Consider the following 17,769-nt stretch of genomic DNA (forward strand, 5'->3'; position numbering starts at 1 on the left):
AAACGAAAATCCCATGATTTGAGGTTTAGCATTGCCAGTATTCCAGGATTTTATTTAAAAGATGGCTTGGATTTTGCAAACACCCATCCCCGGACGAGGACCGCTAAGTCTCAACTTCATCTTTTTATAACAAATTCCAAACTATATACCTCAATAAATGCAGACGTGACAGAGTTATGAATGATATAAGCAGAATGAAACTTAATGTACCAATTATTTGTTCAATGGCATGAAACACATATTTGGTGAATAGGCCTACGAATACAATTTGACATTCTATTTTAGAGACAATATGGGTCAAATTCAGTGTTCAGAGATATGATATTAACGATACTCCTTATACAATTACAACACTCCTTGTACATTGAAGCTATTAACATTCCTGGTGGGTGTTTCATAAAGTCACTACAAGCAACTTTTTGGACTGGTTATCCTTTGAGGTAAATTATTACCAAATTTTCATTCGCGTGGATTTAGCTCTTTAGATCACCATTCGTTTGTAAGGTTGCACGTACCAGGTGGGTGTTTCATAAAGCTGTTCATAATGTTACAAACGACTTTACTGGAACCTGTTCTTGGGTCATAACTCAATTACATAGGGATATCAGATAGCACAAAAAAAGGATCGCCAGTCGTGCGTAAAGTCATTCGTATCTTAAGAACAGCTTTATAAAACACCCACCAGGTCCAAACCAATTCTTTTATATCAAAGCACCTTACCACGATTCGGCCATGTCTTTCGCACCGGAATCTTTCAAGTATCTTTTCGTTGGTCATCCTCACATTTCATCACAAACAAAGCCACGGGGTGTGTGCAGAAAACCGCTGTAAAAGGCGCTTGGTGCCTGAACATTGGAAAACCACTCTAAAAGACGCTTAGCATCTTAACAGTGAGATTGGTGCTAATAGATGTGGCAAAAGAGTTTTGGTAAGGTGCCTATTCCCCATCTTCTCCTCTTCCACTTAACAATATGGCAAACATCTCACAACCGAAAGACAAAAGGAAGCAAGTAACAAAATGAAATTTCCTGCAAAAGCACAAACTTTTCTAGGGGCTCACAGGCCTAATTCATTCCCCATAGACTCGTGTGTTAAACTGGCACTTAAAAAGAATTCATAAAAAATAAGGAGGAAATTCGAGGGTTGAACATTTACTACCAGTGGATAGGATAAATGTCTGACATTCCATATCTGACCAGAAAATGGTACCTCGACCGGCTCATTTTAAAAATAAATCAGCATTTACGAAGACTACACCTGACGGAACCAAATTCATCACTTGAGAGAGTAAAGTGACCCTAATTCTTCCGCCAGTAAAAATATAGTTCCATTGTGGTGAAATATCTTTCCAATTTGGAAAAAGTAAGTTCCGAAGGTACCCTCCCTAGAATCAGTGTTGGATTGTCAGTCATATTCATACATTTTTGTCAATCACCAATATCGAATTTAAAAATTGAGCAATGGGTTGGCTCGAATGAATATCTTTGGCCTGCCAGTTGTGATTAGGCCCATGCAGCCCTAGCATTTGAAACACAAGGACGCAGTTTATATGTCATGCTTATTCTCTCTTAGGAAGGGAATTCATGAACAGAATTTTACATTTAAGAAGAGCAGCACGCTTGGAAAATATACGGATATCAATAGCCAGCATTTGGCTGATGTGGCATTTGACTACTTTTGCCAACGTAGGCAGAAGTTTTGATAGATGCTAGGACCTAAAATGCCCCGTTTCATTTGTTTTTTGTACATGAACAAGAAATTGTACACATTAAAACCACTTTATGTAAAACAAAAGTATTACTGAGCTCATAACATGGGTGTAGATTCGCTCATACTTTCTATTCATTAAGGGGATGACACTTTGTATTATTATGTAATATCCCTCCCCTGATAAATAGAACTTTTTGTGGATTGACACCATTGGCACATACTACACATCAAGAGCATAAAAAATGAAATCGAAAGAGCTACATATTCAGAGAGACTGAAACCTGTTTACATTTATAAGTAGAGTGATATGTCTGAAGCTGGTCAAGTTGTTCAAAGTCATTCATTCATCGTCCAAATCAGGAATACAATGAGGAACAGTGCTAACTTGTGTAAGTCAGGATTTATCAGCAGTGTTTCCAACAATGGAAATCAATCTGCAATCTGTGGTAAATCCTGCGGATGATAAGTCCTACCAATCCAAGATTCTAGAATTCGGCTCTTCAAGCTGTGTTCCTTGTACGCTGTCAATGATATTGGCTGGTATTTAACACAATCAACAGTCCCCTCCATACATAGGAAACCTTTCCTGCAATGGAACTTGTTTAGAGTGGGTTTTCTTGATGACAAACCCTGGAGCTCCAAGCTACTATGATACCAATCTTGAGGCTGAGTTTCCTGGATGTTGCTCTTTAAGATCAGGTGGTATTCAACGTAACCAGAAGTCCCTTCAAAAACCTTTACTGTAATGGAACCAGTTTGGAGATTGGGTATCTGGAAGACAAAGCTGGAAGGCCCAAGCTACCCTTGAGGATAGGTTCCTAGTCAGCTCTCTTAAATTGGATGGTAAGTGACAAAACTGGTAATCCCTTGTGAAGACAACACACCTCAGTAGCCTTCCTGTTATGAAACCTGCTTACAATGGTTACCTGGCAAACCAATCTCACAGTTATAAGCTTGGGTACCCTGTATTGAACCGGGCAGAACATAATCCAACCAGTAGTTCTTTCAAAGACCTAGGTCAGTAACCTTTCCTGTAATGGAACCTGCTTGGAGGGGGGTAATCAGGTGGTCTATCCAATGGCCTGTCAAAGCTTCTCTGGCTCGGTCCATTCCAGAACCTGTCAGCAGGTCCATTCCACCTGTCCTGAGGGTGACCTCTGTAACCATCATCTTGGTGCATGCGTATCTGGTATGGATGAGGGGGGCCCTGCTGCCTCGGTGGATGCCGACCACGTCCTCTCCTGCACGATAAAGAAAACCAAACAAAACTGATTTGTTAATAGATCAATCAATAAACTGAAACTTTACCATATTTTAGGTTTACCATCACTGTAGTTCATCAAAATATGAAATATATCTAACAAGTATTAAAATCCTTTTGAATTGAATGGCATTTTGAATACAAAAGACAACATTTCAGTGATTTCAGTGCAGCATGACTTTCCCTTGTTTCAATGGACTTTCACTAGAAAATGCCCCTATAATGATCTCCCGGCAATATTTCATTGAAATAAACAAATTTTTTTTTTTTTAAATTCTGAAAATGTAAGTTCTTTGAGAGGCTGCTGGGAGACTGTTTTGAAGCATTTAAAAAGTTTTGGAGACCACAAAGACAGAAAAATCAGTCAAGAATAATGAAAGACCACAGAGATCACCTTAAGTTCATCGAAGGAAGATCAAGCAAGTTTCTTTCACTGGTCTTTAAGTAGTCCTGCTCTCTGTAAAATAGGGATTTTAGTGAAAAGGGCTTTTCTTTGGCCAAGTGACGTAGTGGAAGGAAGAGCAAGAACATATTAATATCATCAACATCTTATTGTCCTTTCATGCATAAAGTAATCAAAACTTTACCTTGCCCTCACTCTTGCAGGGACACCAGACAAAGCACTGTCATCGCCATTCTGAAATGGAATTAAGGAAAAATGAGCAAGGAAATCATGAAGCTCCTTGAGGCTAACAGATTGAAAACTCAAATACAAAATACAAAAGAACAAGTGGGAAAATTGAAAGGACTATAAGATAACTGCTGAGAAACAGACACATGGATTTCTTGACTCTGATTAGTTGTTGGCATGGTGTCACCATGGAAATAACCATTGATTGGTAAAGATCCCATCACTTATGAAACAGGGTCCTGATTCGTATTTACATCCAAACATCAGTATTGGATCTAATATGAAATACATATTCAAAGCAAAAGTACACTAAATGATGATAAACATTTATAGATATTTCAAGATCACCTGTCACAGTGTTAATTAAAAACCATATTTATGTATCAAATTACTGAATATAATTTCAAATGTTCTTGTTTCACATTTCTTAAGATATCCTCCTCTGTATTATACCACCAATCAATAAAGAAATGGGTAATTTGTAAATCCCCATTAGGACGGGAGAAGGGGAGAGGGCAATGACCCTCGACGCTTGATGCGATATTCCGAAACCAAAAAATTCCCTGACTTTTTTTCTCTGAAGTCTTGCGCAACTTTTGAGACCAAATTCGCGACATATGGGTATAGCGTCGCGATGCCACGTGTCTTTTTACAAGACTATGTCTTGCCGAAAATGGCTCATTTTTATACTTTGTGTACATGGGAGATGAAATTGATAAAAGGTGATTATTTTTCATTCTAATTGGTCTGCTTAATCAATTTAGGGTTTTAGTTGGTAAATGGTCTGTTATAATTTCAAGTGAAAAAAAACATGAAAAACAAAGGATGTAAAAACAAAGAAATACAAAATTACCAAAAAGAAAAAATATATAAGGAATAAATTCACTTTTGCAATCTTTCTTTGTGGAAACCTTTAAATTAGATTAAAAAGATGACATCTGGAAAAAAGAAAATTTGAAGAGAAATTGGGTGTTTAATGTGCAAATGTCTTTCATGAATAAATTTGCATATTTTATTCATAATAATCAAAAAGAAAGTTTTCAGAATTTTTTTTGTACTGGCTTGTAGTTTACGTGGAAAAGAATGTGCGTGCCAAATTTCAGCATGATCGCGCGAACGGCAGCAGAGATCGGAAGGGGGGGTCATCATGGCCATCTATGTAACAGCTCACCTTGATAGGGTATACATTCGCATCAAGGATAAAGAAATCCTGGATATCACTGCCAGCCGCTGTCAGAGCCTCGATCTGCCGATCCAGGATCTGCAGCTGATCTCCTTTCTGGCCAACTGATGTGTCTCCTGCACTTTCCCGAGAATGCGTCACCTCTACCTCCTCTGCCTTCAGGATGACACCTTCATCATGACTCATATCATGCAGTGATACAAAGCGGGACGGAGACCGCCTGGCCTGATCAAAGAACTCGTCCTGCGAGGTCGCTCTGGCGGCAGCCCGGAGCTTCCTCAAGCGGTACTCTTCTTTGCAGAAGTTGTCTGTCAGCTCTGTTGTTTCTGGTTCACGGATGGAGTGGCAGTGACCCTGGAAGGACTTCAATCTCTTGTCATACGGATGAAAGCGGTTCCCGTGGACAACTTGCCTTGATGAAGGTGCTTTGAGGCTAGCCTTCACCTTCCGGGAGTTGTCACGGTCTTCAGAAGGTTCATCTCTGTTGTAAGTGCTTTGTGTGAACGCAGAAGTGCTTTGTGTTAATGTACAGCTAATATCACTATAACTTGATGTTGTCGGAGGGATATTACTGATTTCAGAGAATTGGTCTTGGTGACCACTCTGCACAGACCTTATACTATCTGTTGGACTTTCTGGACGGTATTCATTTGTAAGTGAATCTATTGACGCTTTAAGCACCTGCTCAACCTCTCTCTTTGTGTCTGGAGAAAGGATGGTTGGTGTCTCAGGCGAGGCTGAACCATAAGACTCAACCTTTACTTGCCTAAGATATCCATCATTTTCCCTGTTCCCTACAACCGAGATCCTATCAAGCGGTAAATCATCAGGAAGGCTGGTTGTCATTGAATCGCTATCTTCATTTGCTTCACAGAATGGGCGCATTGAGTTTAAAGTGGACCCCCCTATTACAGAAATAGTGTGTATTTGTTGTTCATTCACCTGTGAGAGATCAGTGGCTTTTGGAATTTGGTCTACAATGGGATATGATGGTTGAAGAGAATATTGTTGGGTCTCATCAACATTTTTAATTTCAACTTTGTGAGTTTCACTAAAACACTTTGATAGTCCTTCCCCTCGATATCTATCAACTACTTTTCTTTCTCCAGTCATATCATGATCCGGCTCAAATCCTGCATTGTCTGTAAGACTATTTGTTGGAGTTTCTGAGCGACTTGGGGACTTTCTATCCAACTTTCTGTATCGACCAGAGACAACATATTTTGAAAAGTCAGATGTAGGTCCTTTGGCTCTTCTAAGAATGTTCTGACGAATGGAGTCACTGTCTTCCTTTGTACTAACAGAACTTTGATCAGAATCCCTATCTTTGGAGTCACGGTTTCTTTCTTCTCTGATTCGGCTTTCTTCTTTTGTTCTGCTAATAGGCCTTTTGTCTGACCGTTGGTCTGAGGTTTTGACTGATCTTTTATCTTTATTATTCTTATCCATCCTTGATTGATTTTGAGGAACAATATTGGACTTCTTGTTTGAAGTATCCCTGCTCCTCTGGAATTCTAAGTCTTTCTCTTCTTTCTTCCCAAGTCTTTCAGAGGTCTGTTTGCTCTTGTTGCTTACAACAAAAGTCTCCCTTGATGGGTCATTCTTTGATACTGGTCTTTTCACCAAGTCCTTCTTCAGAACCTTGTTCTCTTTCTTAACTGTGATACTTTCCTTTGACTTGTCTGTTTTAACTGTGACATTTTCTTTTGATTTTTCCATGTATTTATCTTTCTTCACTCCCTGATCTTTCGTGGCCAACTTGTACTTTTTACTTGCTGGGATATCTTCTTTTGGGTGCTCTCTCTTCTTACTATTAGCCTTCAGCATATCCTTTTCTGGATTCTGTTTTTCCTTTTGTATCACTTCATCAGTTTTCTTAGATTTGACAGCGACTACCTTGCTTGAAACAGCAGTTGTCGCTTTACCAGAATCGACCTTGATTACCTTGCTTGGCAATGTTGGTTTGGCAGTCGTTTTCTCCTTTTTACCCTTTGATAAAAAAGAACTTGTTGAATCTCCCTTTTGTTTCTTCTGTGGGGATGCCTTTGTTACCTTCCTTGTAGAGAGCCTATCAAATGCAGAGACCCTATCTGATTTGCCGAGTTCTGACTGGGCTGGCTCTGATTTATTTGGCTTTGGTACAAAAAGGCGATCAAATACAGAAACCTTCTTCTTTGGGAGCTGCTCATCCACCTGTTTTGAAGTGAGGCGGTCAAAAACAGATACCTTGGAGCACTTCTCTTTCTTCCCACCCTTGTCTCCAATACTAAATGTGGTCCTTTGTGAAGCATCTGCTGGTACAGGGAGACTGCTAGAGGGCTCAGGGCTCTCATTTCTTTTCAATTTATCTCCACACTCCTCTGGATATCTGCTGGCTTCTGAAGACATCACAGAGGGATCTGATATCTCTCCTTCACCTTTAACTACATTCCTTGCACTCGATTGATATGTCGAAAGACGTTCAAAGACGGATAAACCTTTGGTGCCTTCCAAATGCTCTTTGTCTGTTTTCTGCCTGATGGGCGTTTTATTTTCACATTCCCTTATGAGTATAGAAAGCACATCTGTATGAGACATCAAAGGGAGAGCAGTATCACCTGCATCTACGACAGGGTTGACTGTCTTTTTCAGACGATCGGTTCCTGCATTAACAGGTTGCGCTTTGCTCGGTTGCATTGAATCTTCCTGGGAAGCATTCCCTTGAGAAGCATCCGTTTGTATTTCCTCATCTAACTCACTCCATCTGTCTGAGTCATACAAGTGAATACAAGCTTCATTCATCAGTACTTTACCATCGGTGGAACTTGCAGTGCCTTCATCAGTCTCATTCGCACCTTTCAGTACTGGATCAAGAGGGTAAGGCAACGTATCCTGAGTATCCTCATCTTCTGCTAGCTTAATATCATCATCAGGTTTTTCATTTTCATTGATGTCTAAGACAGGAGAAGTCAGGGGTTCTTGATGATAGTCTTCTGTCAATGGGTGGACATCATCACCAGGACATCCTGTTTTCATCTTCTTCAGGAAAGGAAGGTCCTGCCCCAGGAGAACGTGTTCTCCCGGTTGCCTTATGTCAGTGATGATATCTTCTTCCTCTATATCCCATTCAAGGGTGTGGTCTTTTTCCAGCTCCTGAACATGATCTTTTGGGCATTTCGCCTTCACCTCATCATGACTTGGACTCGCTAAATCAGAGAGATGGTCTTTCATATCACTGCTTTTCTCCGATACAGATTCTTCAGGAGCGATAGTGGTCATCCTTTTGTTGGCTCCAACATCCTGGTCTGCTCTCTGCAATCCTGACTGCCCGGTGTCTCCAGCAGCCCAAGGATGTACGGTAGACTGCTGAATGGCATCAGGACTATCTTTGCTGTCCATCTGAACTGGCTGGATCTCCTTGACATCAGGTCTTCTGTTGAATAACTCATCGTACACCCCAATTAGTTGTCTGATCTCATCTGTGGAGAGACATTTCACCACATCTCTCACAGACTCTGTCACATCTATAGCAGGCGGCACCCCTATGATGGAGTTTACTGCCGAGACATCTTTTGCTTGGTGTACGACTTTGTCTCCATCCGCACGAGATTTCGCCGAGACATGTGGACCAGGTGGTTTACCCATTCCTGTTGAAGCATTGTCCTGAAAATACAAAGATAGAGAATAATGATTTTTATTTGAACACCTCAAAGACAAGTAAAATTACTTGTCTCAAATAAAATGTTAAAAGTTTTCGATACTTTTCTAATCATGGGGGGGGGATTAATCACATTTCTGTACACATAAATGTATACGGCCTTAAACCTTTCCTAAATCGCTAATACTTTACTTTGTTGAAAATGGGGGGGGGGGGGGGGGGCAGAAGGTGTGTGGAGTGTGCTGTTTTACTGAAATACATTCTACATTACCTTCTTTCTTTGAGAGAGACCTTTGGTTGAACCTAAGTCTTGTCTGGCAGGAGTCATAGCTTTCTCTTTCTCTATCTCTTCTTCTGAGCTTGGGATTGCTGTATACACTTTCTTAATTTTTTTGATTTTCAATATGAGGCTTTTCCTGGGCGATTGTAGGAGGGAGAAATCTTTACTTCCGATGGCATGGCCTGCTGGGGTCTCCGCTTTATTCGTAGAATTGTTTTTTACTGGGAAGGTGGGCCTTAGATTTTGTGATTGCTTCTTTGATGTGGGCTTACTGTTATCTTTCTTCTTTCCTGAAAAAAATAGAAAAATACATTTTTGTCATGTAAAACATGGATCTTCTCACTACATGGCAACTACAGTGTCTTGCAACCCGAAAAAGAGCTACATGTATAAATATAGTCAATATCACATTATCATCATTATTATCATCATTATAATCATTGCTATCTCAGTGAAGCCATTAATAGCTGTCATATGTAAGACTCAAATATACATGTATATATACATGAATAAAAATGTCAATGACAATTAAATCTTCCATTTATTTATGTACCTGTAAAGCTTGTAATATGATTTTTCTTAAAACTCATGAAATTATTTATCTTTAACATTGAAATCATAAACTTTCAGAATAATATCTTTTGGATTCATCAAAAAAAGTTAATGCACGATGAAATATATACTTATTTTTACACAGATTTACCACAATGGAGTAAAAAAAATCAAATTGGAAGCCCTTTTCTACATAACACAAATTAATTGTTTTCAAGCAATCCAAAAAGAGTAACTCTACCATCTCCCAAAAAATAAGATGCTTGTCTTTATATTGTATCATATAAATAAATATTATCAAAAAAAATCTTTGTGATTTGAAGAAAAATAATAATAATAAATCCGTGAACAAGAACTAATAACCAGGCTATAAATGAAGGCAACTAATATCCCAGCACACTGATAATGAAGTAAGTCTTTATGCAAAGCTAAGATACAAAAAAGTAAAATAATTACACATAAAAGATCAAATAAAAATGCATAACCAAACATTAAAATTGATTAATATAAAGCAACATAAATGATATACACCACAATAAAGAACCACCACAATCCACACTTTATCTTGGCAATTGCACATTCAGTTGTGTGTTTAAAGTATTGGATGTAGAGTATATTTGTTTTCTTTTTATGTAGGCCAATTCAGAGTTATAATATTATACAGATATTGCCTACCTAGAGTTTGAATATAACATTTTCTCTCCACGACGGAGTTATATTTTCCCCAAGGGAATATATTTTGCCCGAAGCGCGCAGCGCTGAGGGAAAATATTATCCCGAGGGAAAAATATAGCTTCGGAGGGAGTTGAAATGTTATTTATTAAAACGATAGACCAGGCAATATCTGTTATATTATATAGTATATGTGGATTCGCCATCAGAAATTGTATCCATCATCTGGCTCAAACCGAAATTCTTGCTACTGCTCTGATCCATCTACGTCATAATAGTTTTTTTTAAAATACATTAAGCGCGTTCGTCATGCAATCGACGCGTTAACACTAGCGCGTACATCGACTACCTTGTTGCGCAACTTGTATGCAGCGAGTGACGTCACCTTAGTGGATATAACGCCGCAATTGAAAATACAACGCGGTATATTCCCTGAGGTGACGTCAAAACCTAGAATATAACAAATGCGATCCTCGCAGCCATGGTCACGTGATGGCGTATTGACCTATCACTGATTCGAATCTACATGACCTATGTAATATAATGTTTTATTATTTGTTAGTATATGTCATCCTCCATTGTGAGAAAATTTTATCATATTAAAAGTGTAAGGTTCTCCAATTTCAATTCCAATAGTAAGTGAACAGTGAAATATTGGACAAGACTTGTTTTGGGTAGGCAGTTTCATACCATTAAATTCAATATTGGCTAAATATACTTATATGTATCCATAACTGATAATCAAAAAGTTTCATCAAAATGGTATGATTACATATGAACTACATTTTTATTCACTCATGAAAAGAAGTCCCCCCCTGAATACAGAATTGCAGACTTGGGACAACATGCATTTTTCTAAACATACGATCCCATTCAAGCATGCTGTCATGTTGCAGATCAGTTTTAACGCCAACTTTGATGAAGGTCTGATGAAGCTTGCAGCCTCGCAAGTGAAGCTTATCAATAACAGGAACATTTTCAAGATTATGAAAATAGAAAGAGATATATGTTCAGTATTGATTAGTTAAGGGTTATTGAAATTATGTGGGTATTAAATATCTACAGATATGGAAGAATGTGCTTTATATTTTCAATTTTTTATTGGACAAGCTCAATGAATGCTGGGGATAAGAATGGTAGTAAGATTTTTTTTAACAGAGATTAGTATGATTAGTATTTAAGGCAAAAGGGTAATCCAGCAAATACTAGTACAAAGATTCCTTAGGAATTTGATTCTATTAGTAAATCATCCAATGTTAGAAGGTGAATAAAATAAATATTTTCCAAACAAGATTATTCTTTGTTGAGGAAGAAAAAAAAATCAAATTTAAATGAAGCCATATTCATATTGAGAATAATTTATCATCATATCATATCTTATAAAAAAGGCCCAAGTAATTACTATATTGATCACAGATATATTTTTAAATCAGTAAAAAAAAAACAAACAGAAAACATGCTAGCATTGAAATAAAAATGAAACAGAATATAGAGAAGCTTTGGCTTCTTCTAATCCAGCCTGAGGCAAATGAAAATGATATTGAAAATAAAAATGAAAATAGAGACAAATAGAAAACAAATTGTAATGAAATAATCATCAATAGCATTTTTCATATTTTCATTCTGCGTCAATGAAGGGGTTTCAACAGGAATACCAATAAGCAATTATTCACAGCTACTCATACATAGCAAAAGGTTTAGGGTCTATGGAAAAAATGTCAGCCAGCCTACATAGGGTTAAAAATAAGATTGATAACACATTCCTGTGAAGGATGCTGTGTTATATGGTGTGCAACCCGGGGAGCATTTCACAAATAGTTTTGTCTGTCATTTTTTACTGACATTTGCTTTCAGCCAATCAAATGCAACGATTTACAGTAGCTTGTAACACCAGTCAGTGAATATAACTGACAAAGTTCTTTATGAAATGCTCCCCTATCAGTATTCATTTCTTCCTTCATATCAAAATGGATTTTAAAGGACTTGGAGCACATGTTTGTGGTGGACTGTTAGATGCATTGTGTGTATTTCATGGTTGTTGCATGATTTTTTTCTTAGCAATCTAGACTAAGCATGCATGTGAAAAATAAGAAAGGTCTAGGAAATCCACCAGATTGAAAACAAAAAGAACAATACAAAGAGGCATTTTTTAAGGCAAGCTGGGTAAAGGAGATTAATGACCTGAAAGGTTTACGGAAGGAAGAAATTACACAATAAAAGCAGAAAGACAAGCAGAATTACGTAAGAATGTACAAGTTTGTTGTGTAAGAAAAATCAATAATGTTCAAGAGTTGGGGGACGGAAGAAATAAATTTTATTTAATGTGCATCTAAAAGAAAAGAAAAGCATTAAAGCACAGCAAGCCCACGCATGCAATTTGATAGCTGGATATATGGTGCTAGGAAGATACGTAGGGAGGAATGTTATCCGGAGCATACTCCATGTTTTGTGTCCATGTGTTGTTGTCATGTGATGTTGCCATGGCTACGGCCACACCTTCTTCCTCATTGTCTAGGTCTCCAAGGAAACACGCACCATCGGGTATATATGCCGGACTCTCCGATCTCAATGAATCTCGACTCTCTGTTGAATTCCGGGTCGAGTTCTTTCTCTTCCCGTCTTCACCCTTCTGGACTGCCTTCACCTGTGTAAAAACAATAAATTGTTACTTAAAGCTCAAGTCCAGGATCCGTATTCTGTAAACGAAATAAGCAAGTAAAAAATCTAAGCATTTTGACTTATTTTCTGTCTAAGACAAAATTCTTAGACAAAACACGTATATCAAAGAACTGGCTGAGAAGTTTGTCTTAGAATTCGACTAAGAGTTTTTGAGCGACTAAGACAGATAAAGGATGAATGGCTAAGTAACGTTTCTCAAAACTGCAGATTCTGTATTTCATAAATACAACATGCCTAAGAATTTTGCCCTAACTTTAAGACAGTTGTGAGTTGTCTTAATTGTTTTAGTTTCAAGGCAGTTTCGGCCCACGCCTTTTCTTTATCCTGAAACGTGATACATGGATTAAGCTTGGGTCTCAAGATCTCTTCCCTCTCTCTTATTTCTGCTATTTGCGTAATTTTCTCTCCTTCAGTAATGTTGGCCTACCTTTTTTTCAGCCTCCATCTTGATATTTGTTATGATGTGACTTTTGCTTTAACACATAAAACTTTTTACTGCGGAGCAGCTGTTAACGTTCGCGACAAAAGTTGGGAGACGTTGCAATTTTCTCACGACGTCACAGAATTTGAGACTTTGGCTTAGCCATATTGTTGGACTTGAGACAAATGATTTTAAGTTTATTGAATATCGTTAGGGAAGATATCTTAGACAAGCAAATTGCACTTGGGTAGGGTATATCATGTAGACAAATTGCTCAAACTTAATCCAAAACCTTATCTCGCTTATGGAATATGGGCCCAGGACTCTATTTTGGGGAAGAATAACATAATGATTTTTCCACAAACGATCAATAAATTTTAATTGAAATTCAGGAAAGAATACTAGAGTGGATTCATTGTACGTCTAATGCCATGTTCTATGTTCCAAGAAGTTATTTTCTCTGTGGCAATTATCTCATTCTCGAAGTCGAGTTATTTAAAGCTCCATTTGATAGGATCCTCAAATTGGCAATGGTATTTTTCTTTCAAAATTAATGAACTGAAATTCATAAGGAATATGTTTTAAAGACATTTTTCAATTTTGACAGTTCTATCATAATGCCAATTTAGGAATTATGATGATTATAATTTTTTTTAGTTTTAAAAACATTTTAATGAATGATGTAAAAAAAAAGGCAGTTTATCTGCATATTGTTTCATATCCTTCCTTTCTCATGTATTCTGTATGAATTTAGGGATCTACTTCAAAAAGTTATTGGGAGAAACTACAAACTTGGTCGCTTCGTCTCGAACTAGTAAGGAATGGGGCACTGCTTTAGGATGAAAAGGAACAATTAACGATACCTTTCTTGGTTCAAGTTTCTTGACCGGTCTACTGTGATGAATCACTTGACGGATCTGGTAGGCAAGTCCCTCTTTGGTACTGGTGTCTGGTTCCATCCCATTCATTGACCTGTACTCCAAAAAGATTTCACAATTTCATATTAAAAAGAAATATTCCAGTTAACTATACATGTTTGGACAATAAAAGCAAAGGCAAATATAATACATGGAAGTCATCTATACTATCATATCATAGTCTGTAGGCACAGACCCTGATTGAAACTTTGATCAACAAATGGGTCTTTACACAAGACTAGCCCAAATACAACTTGCTGTTTCTATTGAAAAGGACCTTCTGTGCACAAATCACTACCAGGGAATTTAAGGCTGCATATTCTGGCCCCTTTTTCTCAGGAGAATGGTTAATACAGAAAACTAATAAAGAGTATGGCATGATAAAATTTTGGAAAATGCTTTAATTATGACTGAGTTTATAAAATGCTGTGGAAGCAATAGTAATGCACCATACCTACATGATATACCCTACCCAGGTGCAAGGATAAAAGTGGGACTGCAAATTAAAGTGAAATCCTCGCTTGCATGTGGTATACAATTTGTCACTGCACCAGTCAGATAATGCACAGAGGTCGCATGTGCACATGTCATGAGGGACGACAAAAAAGAGGGTAGCATGGTTGTGAATGATGGACATTAGTGATGACAAAAAGGTAAAAACATTACCCTTGAAAGTGCATGTTCAAACACAATAGGTCATTGAGAGCGAGACCTTTGAGGGAGCCTTTCATGAAATAGTGATTTTATCGACAATTGTTAGTTGTATGCTCAAAAGAGAAACAAACTTAATTGAATGTAATAAATTATAATTAATGTAATAATATAACCTGACCTCACAATATCTAAAACATGGCAGAACTTGACCACTGGTGGAGTTCACTAACTTTTGAGCACCAATGTACAGTACGTGCGACTGAAAGCCATGCATCTGCTTGGAAAAGACCAAATTAGTGAAAATAACCCCACTGATGTCTTGATACCACAGGGCACTGATTCATGACTGTTGCCATCACTGACATTTTCGGTGAAATTCTTGGTTTTGACTGGCTATGAAGCAGTGTTACTATGGTGATGATTAGTAAGTAACAACTCGTCAATGATGGCAACCCTTCAAGAAACAGTGCCATGTAACGCCTAAGGCTAGTGTCATAACACTTGTTATGATAACAATTTTACACTAACAGTTTGTTACAGAAATACTGCACTTATTAGTGTAAATAGTCTTTACGAAATGGAACCCTAATGATTTCATACCGCTGGGAGCTATGGCACACCGCCATGATGCCAGAGTTACAGGCATCGACTTCAGTCATCACTTCGGTCGGAGTCCCAGGGGGAGGCGGGTCTAGATGCAGTGCTCCAGCCATATCCCTCTCAACGGTGACCCGTAGACCCTGGGATAGGCTCCAGGTGATCTGATGTCCGGTGCTGAGGAAGTTCTGTAGATGGCTATTCGTAAATTCACCATCATGGTTCTTAAGAAGGTCGTCTCGAGATTTGCCTTCAAGCTCGCGGCACAAGCGGGCATTGTCCGCTGTTGACCGACCTGTAGGATTGAAGGTAATGGACACTGATTGTTTATTTGTAATAACAATAAAAATAATAAACATTTAAATAACGCTTATCACAAATAATGTCTCTAAGCGTTTAAGGAAAATACATAGGAAGACAAGAAATTTCAGCTAAGATTAAATTATACATGTTGAAGACAGTTGAAGCTGCATATGCTAAGGACAATCTATTTAACCAAAAGGTGAGTTTTTAACATAGATTTGACTTTGTCAGTTGAGTCTGCTTATTTTATGCTCCTAGGTTGTTCCAAAGTTGAGGGGATGCTGAACAAAAAGATCGGGAACCATAGGACTGGGTGTTGATGGCAGGAACTTCTAAGAGTGATTTTTTGCATGAGCGCAAGTTGCGGGAGGGTTAGTATTCTGATATTAACTGTTGAAGATAGACTGGAGCTGATTTTATCAAACATTGGACAGTAAGCAAGCGGATCTTAAAATCAATTCCTTCATGAATGTAATTTCCATTCTTTCATTAACTCACTCAGTCATCAACTCATCATAATGGTTACTTACTCCCTCACTCAACATCTATCCATCATTCATCCATCTACTCATCTTCTAACTCACTCACCTATTCACTCACTCACTCACTCACTCATCAACCAACCAACCATTCATTCATTTATTCACTCATCAATTCACCATTTACTCACTCATTCATCAACCCACCATTCACTCACCCAAATCACACACTCATTAACCCATCATTCACTCACCCATTCCAACCAATCTTTCATTTGCTTACACTCATCAACTACCATTAACTGACTCATCAACTCACTAACTTACTTATCCACCTTTTAAATCAGTCACTCATTGTACTCACTCTACAACTACTCACTCGCACGCTCACCTTATCTTGAACGCATCCATTCACCTACTCGATAACCACATCACGGAACCATCCATCCAATAACTCACTTACCCACCCACTCACATACTTATTTCTTCGTTCCCAGAGTTTTAAATCAATGTTTATTCACTGAATGGTCATAAAATATATACATTCTTATCGATCAAGTTTTTCAACAATTACCGTATGACTATGTAATAAAACAATTACATGGAAGATTGCATTCTAAATTTCTAACAAATTTCTAACAAATTTGGTGCTTTAGAAAGAATGGTAATTGAGGAAATTTTACACAGCAAAATCTGGGATTTTAAAAAGCTTCTGATATCAAATTTACAGTTGTTATTACATATTATCTTCAAATTGACTCCTTGTTTGGAACTATAAAGAAAAAAAATCACAACTTCAAATACAGACATAGAAGAACTTAAATAAAAAACACTACGTTTCAAATAGATTAATCTTCAATAAGATTTCCATCAGCAATTTTGTAAAGACAAGTGAATTCCTTGATTAATTGTCAATGTTGCCTGCATAAAATTGCAAGATATGAGACAAGCGTTAATCACAGAAAAATGGAAACATGAAGACGTACTGACCTTTATTTTGGTTCTTGATTAAAGGCTGGTTCAAGAACTGACACATCTCAGAGGCACTATTGATTCTCTTCATCTTGGTTGATACCTTGTCTGGGTTCTCCAAGAACATCTTCATCTCAGAAGCACTTGAGATAGGTTCCTCAGGGCCCTTCTTATTAGTACCATGCTTCCTCTCAAGGTACTCCCTCATCTGAGAAGCACTGGTGATCTCCTTAGGTACCTTACTTGGAATGTCCGATGTCTCCTTCTTGGACATCTTGCCCTTGTCCTCGACAGTGCTCTTTGGTTTCCTCTCACGAGTCTGCAGCTTCTTTTGATCTTTCTGCGGTTTGGTTGCTGGTACTGTTTTCACTGGATTGGCAAGAGGAGTCGTCGCAGAGATTGGTTCTTGACTTGGTGGTTCCTTCGGTTGTTGATCAGTTCCCCCTATAGGTTTACTTGCTGTTTTACCCTCACCTATTTCAACATTCTTTTGCAGATTGTTCTTTGGCACAGCAGGATGATCCTTTGGCAAAACAGGAACATCCTGCGTCGGAACACTGCTTTTCGTCTCCGCTCCTGCGGTAGGCACATCATCAACCTTAATTTTCTTTCTAGCAGGTTCTTCTTCAATCTCCTCAGGTTTTCTCTTCACACTATCCTTCTCTTTCACCTTTTCTTGCTTTGCTTTTTTCTGGGAATCCTTCCCCCCATCACTCTCCACCGAATTTGTTGTATTTTCTTTGTCTATGTCTACTCTTCCTTTCACACTTCCATCTGTCACAGTGCCCATCTCTTTGGTTAATGCACTTACATCGGGTTCA

General features: G+C 38.1%; 1 protein-coding gene across 1 annotated transcript in view; it reads right to left on the reverse strand.

The window, feature by feature from the left end:
- Window positions 1-1,966: 1,966 nt before the first annotated feature.
- LOC121412125 overlaps window positions 1,967-17,769 on the reverse strand; it is a gene marked incomplete at its 5' end in the record, with an annotated part of 43,001 nt that continues 27,198 nt past the window's right edge. Inside the window, 8 exon segments of the mRNA XM_041605030.1 lie at window positions 1,967-2,951; window positions 3,559-3,608; window positions 4,774-8,427; window positions 8,694-8,992; window positions 12,462-12,570; window positions 13,890-13,998; window positions 15,198-15,489; window positions 16,967-17,707. Coding sequence (XP_041460964.1) covers window positions 2,729-2,951; window positions 3,559-3,608; window positions 4,774-8,427; window positions 8,694-8,992; window positions 12,462-12,570; window positions 13,890-13,998; window positions 15,198-15,489; window positions 16,967-17,707 — 5,477 coding nt within the window.

Source organism: Lytechinus variegatus, chromosome 3 (assembly GCF_018143015.1).
Source record: "Lytechinus variegatus isolate NC3 chromosome 3, Lvar_3.0, whole genome shotgun sequence".
Lineage (NCBI taxonomy): Eukaryota > Metazoa > Echinodermata > Echinoidea > Temnopleuroida > Toxopneustidae > Lytechinus > Lytechinus variegatus.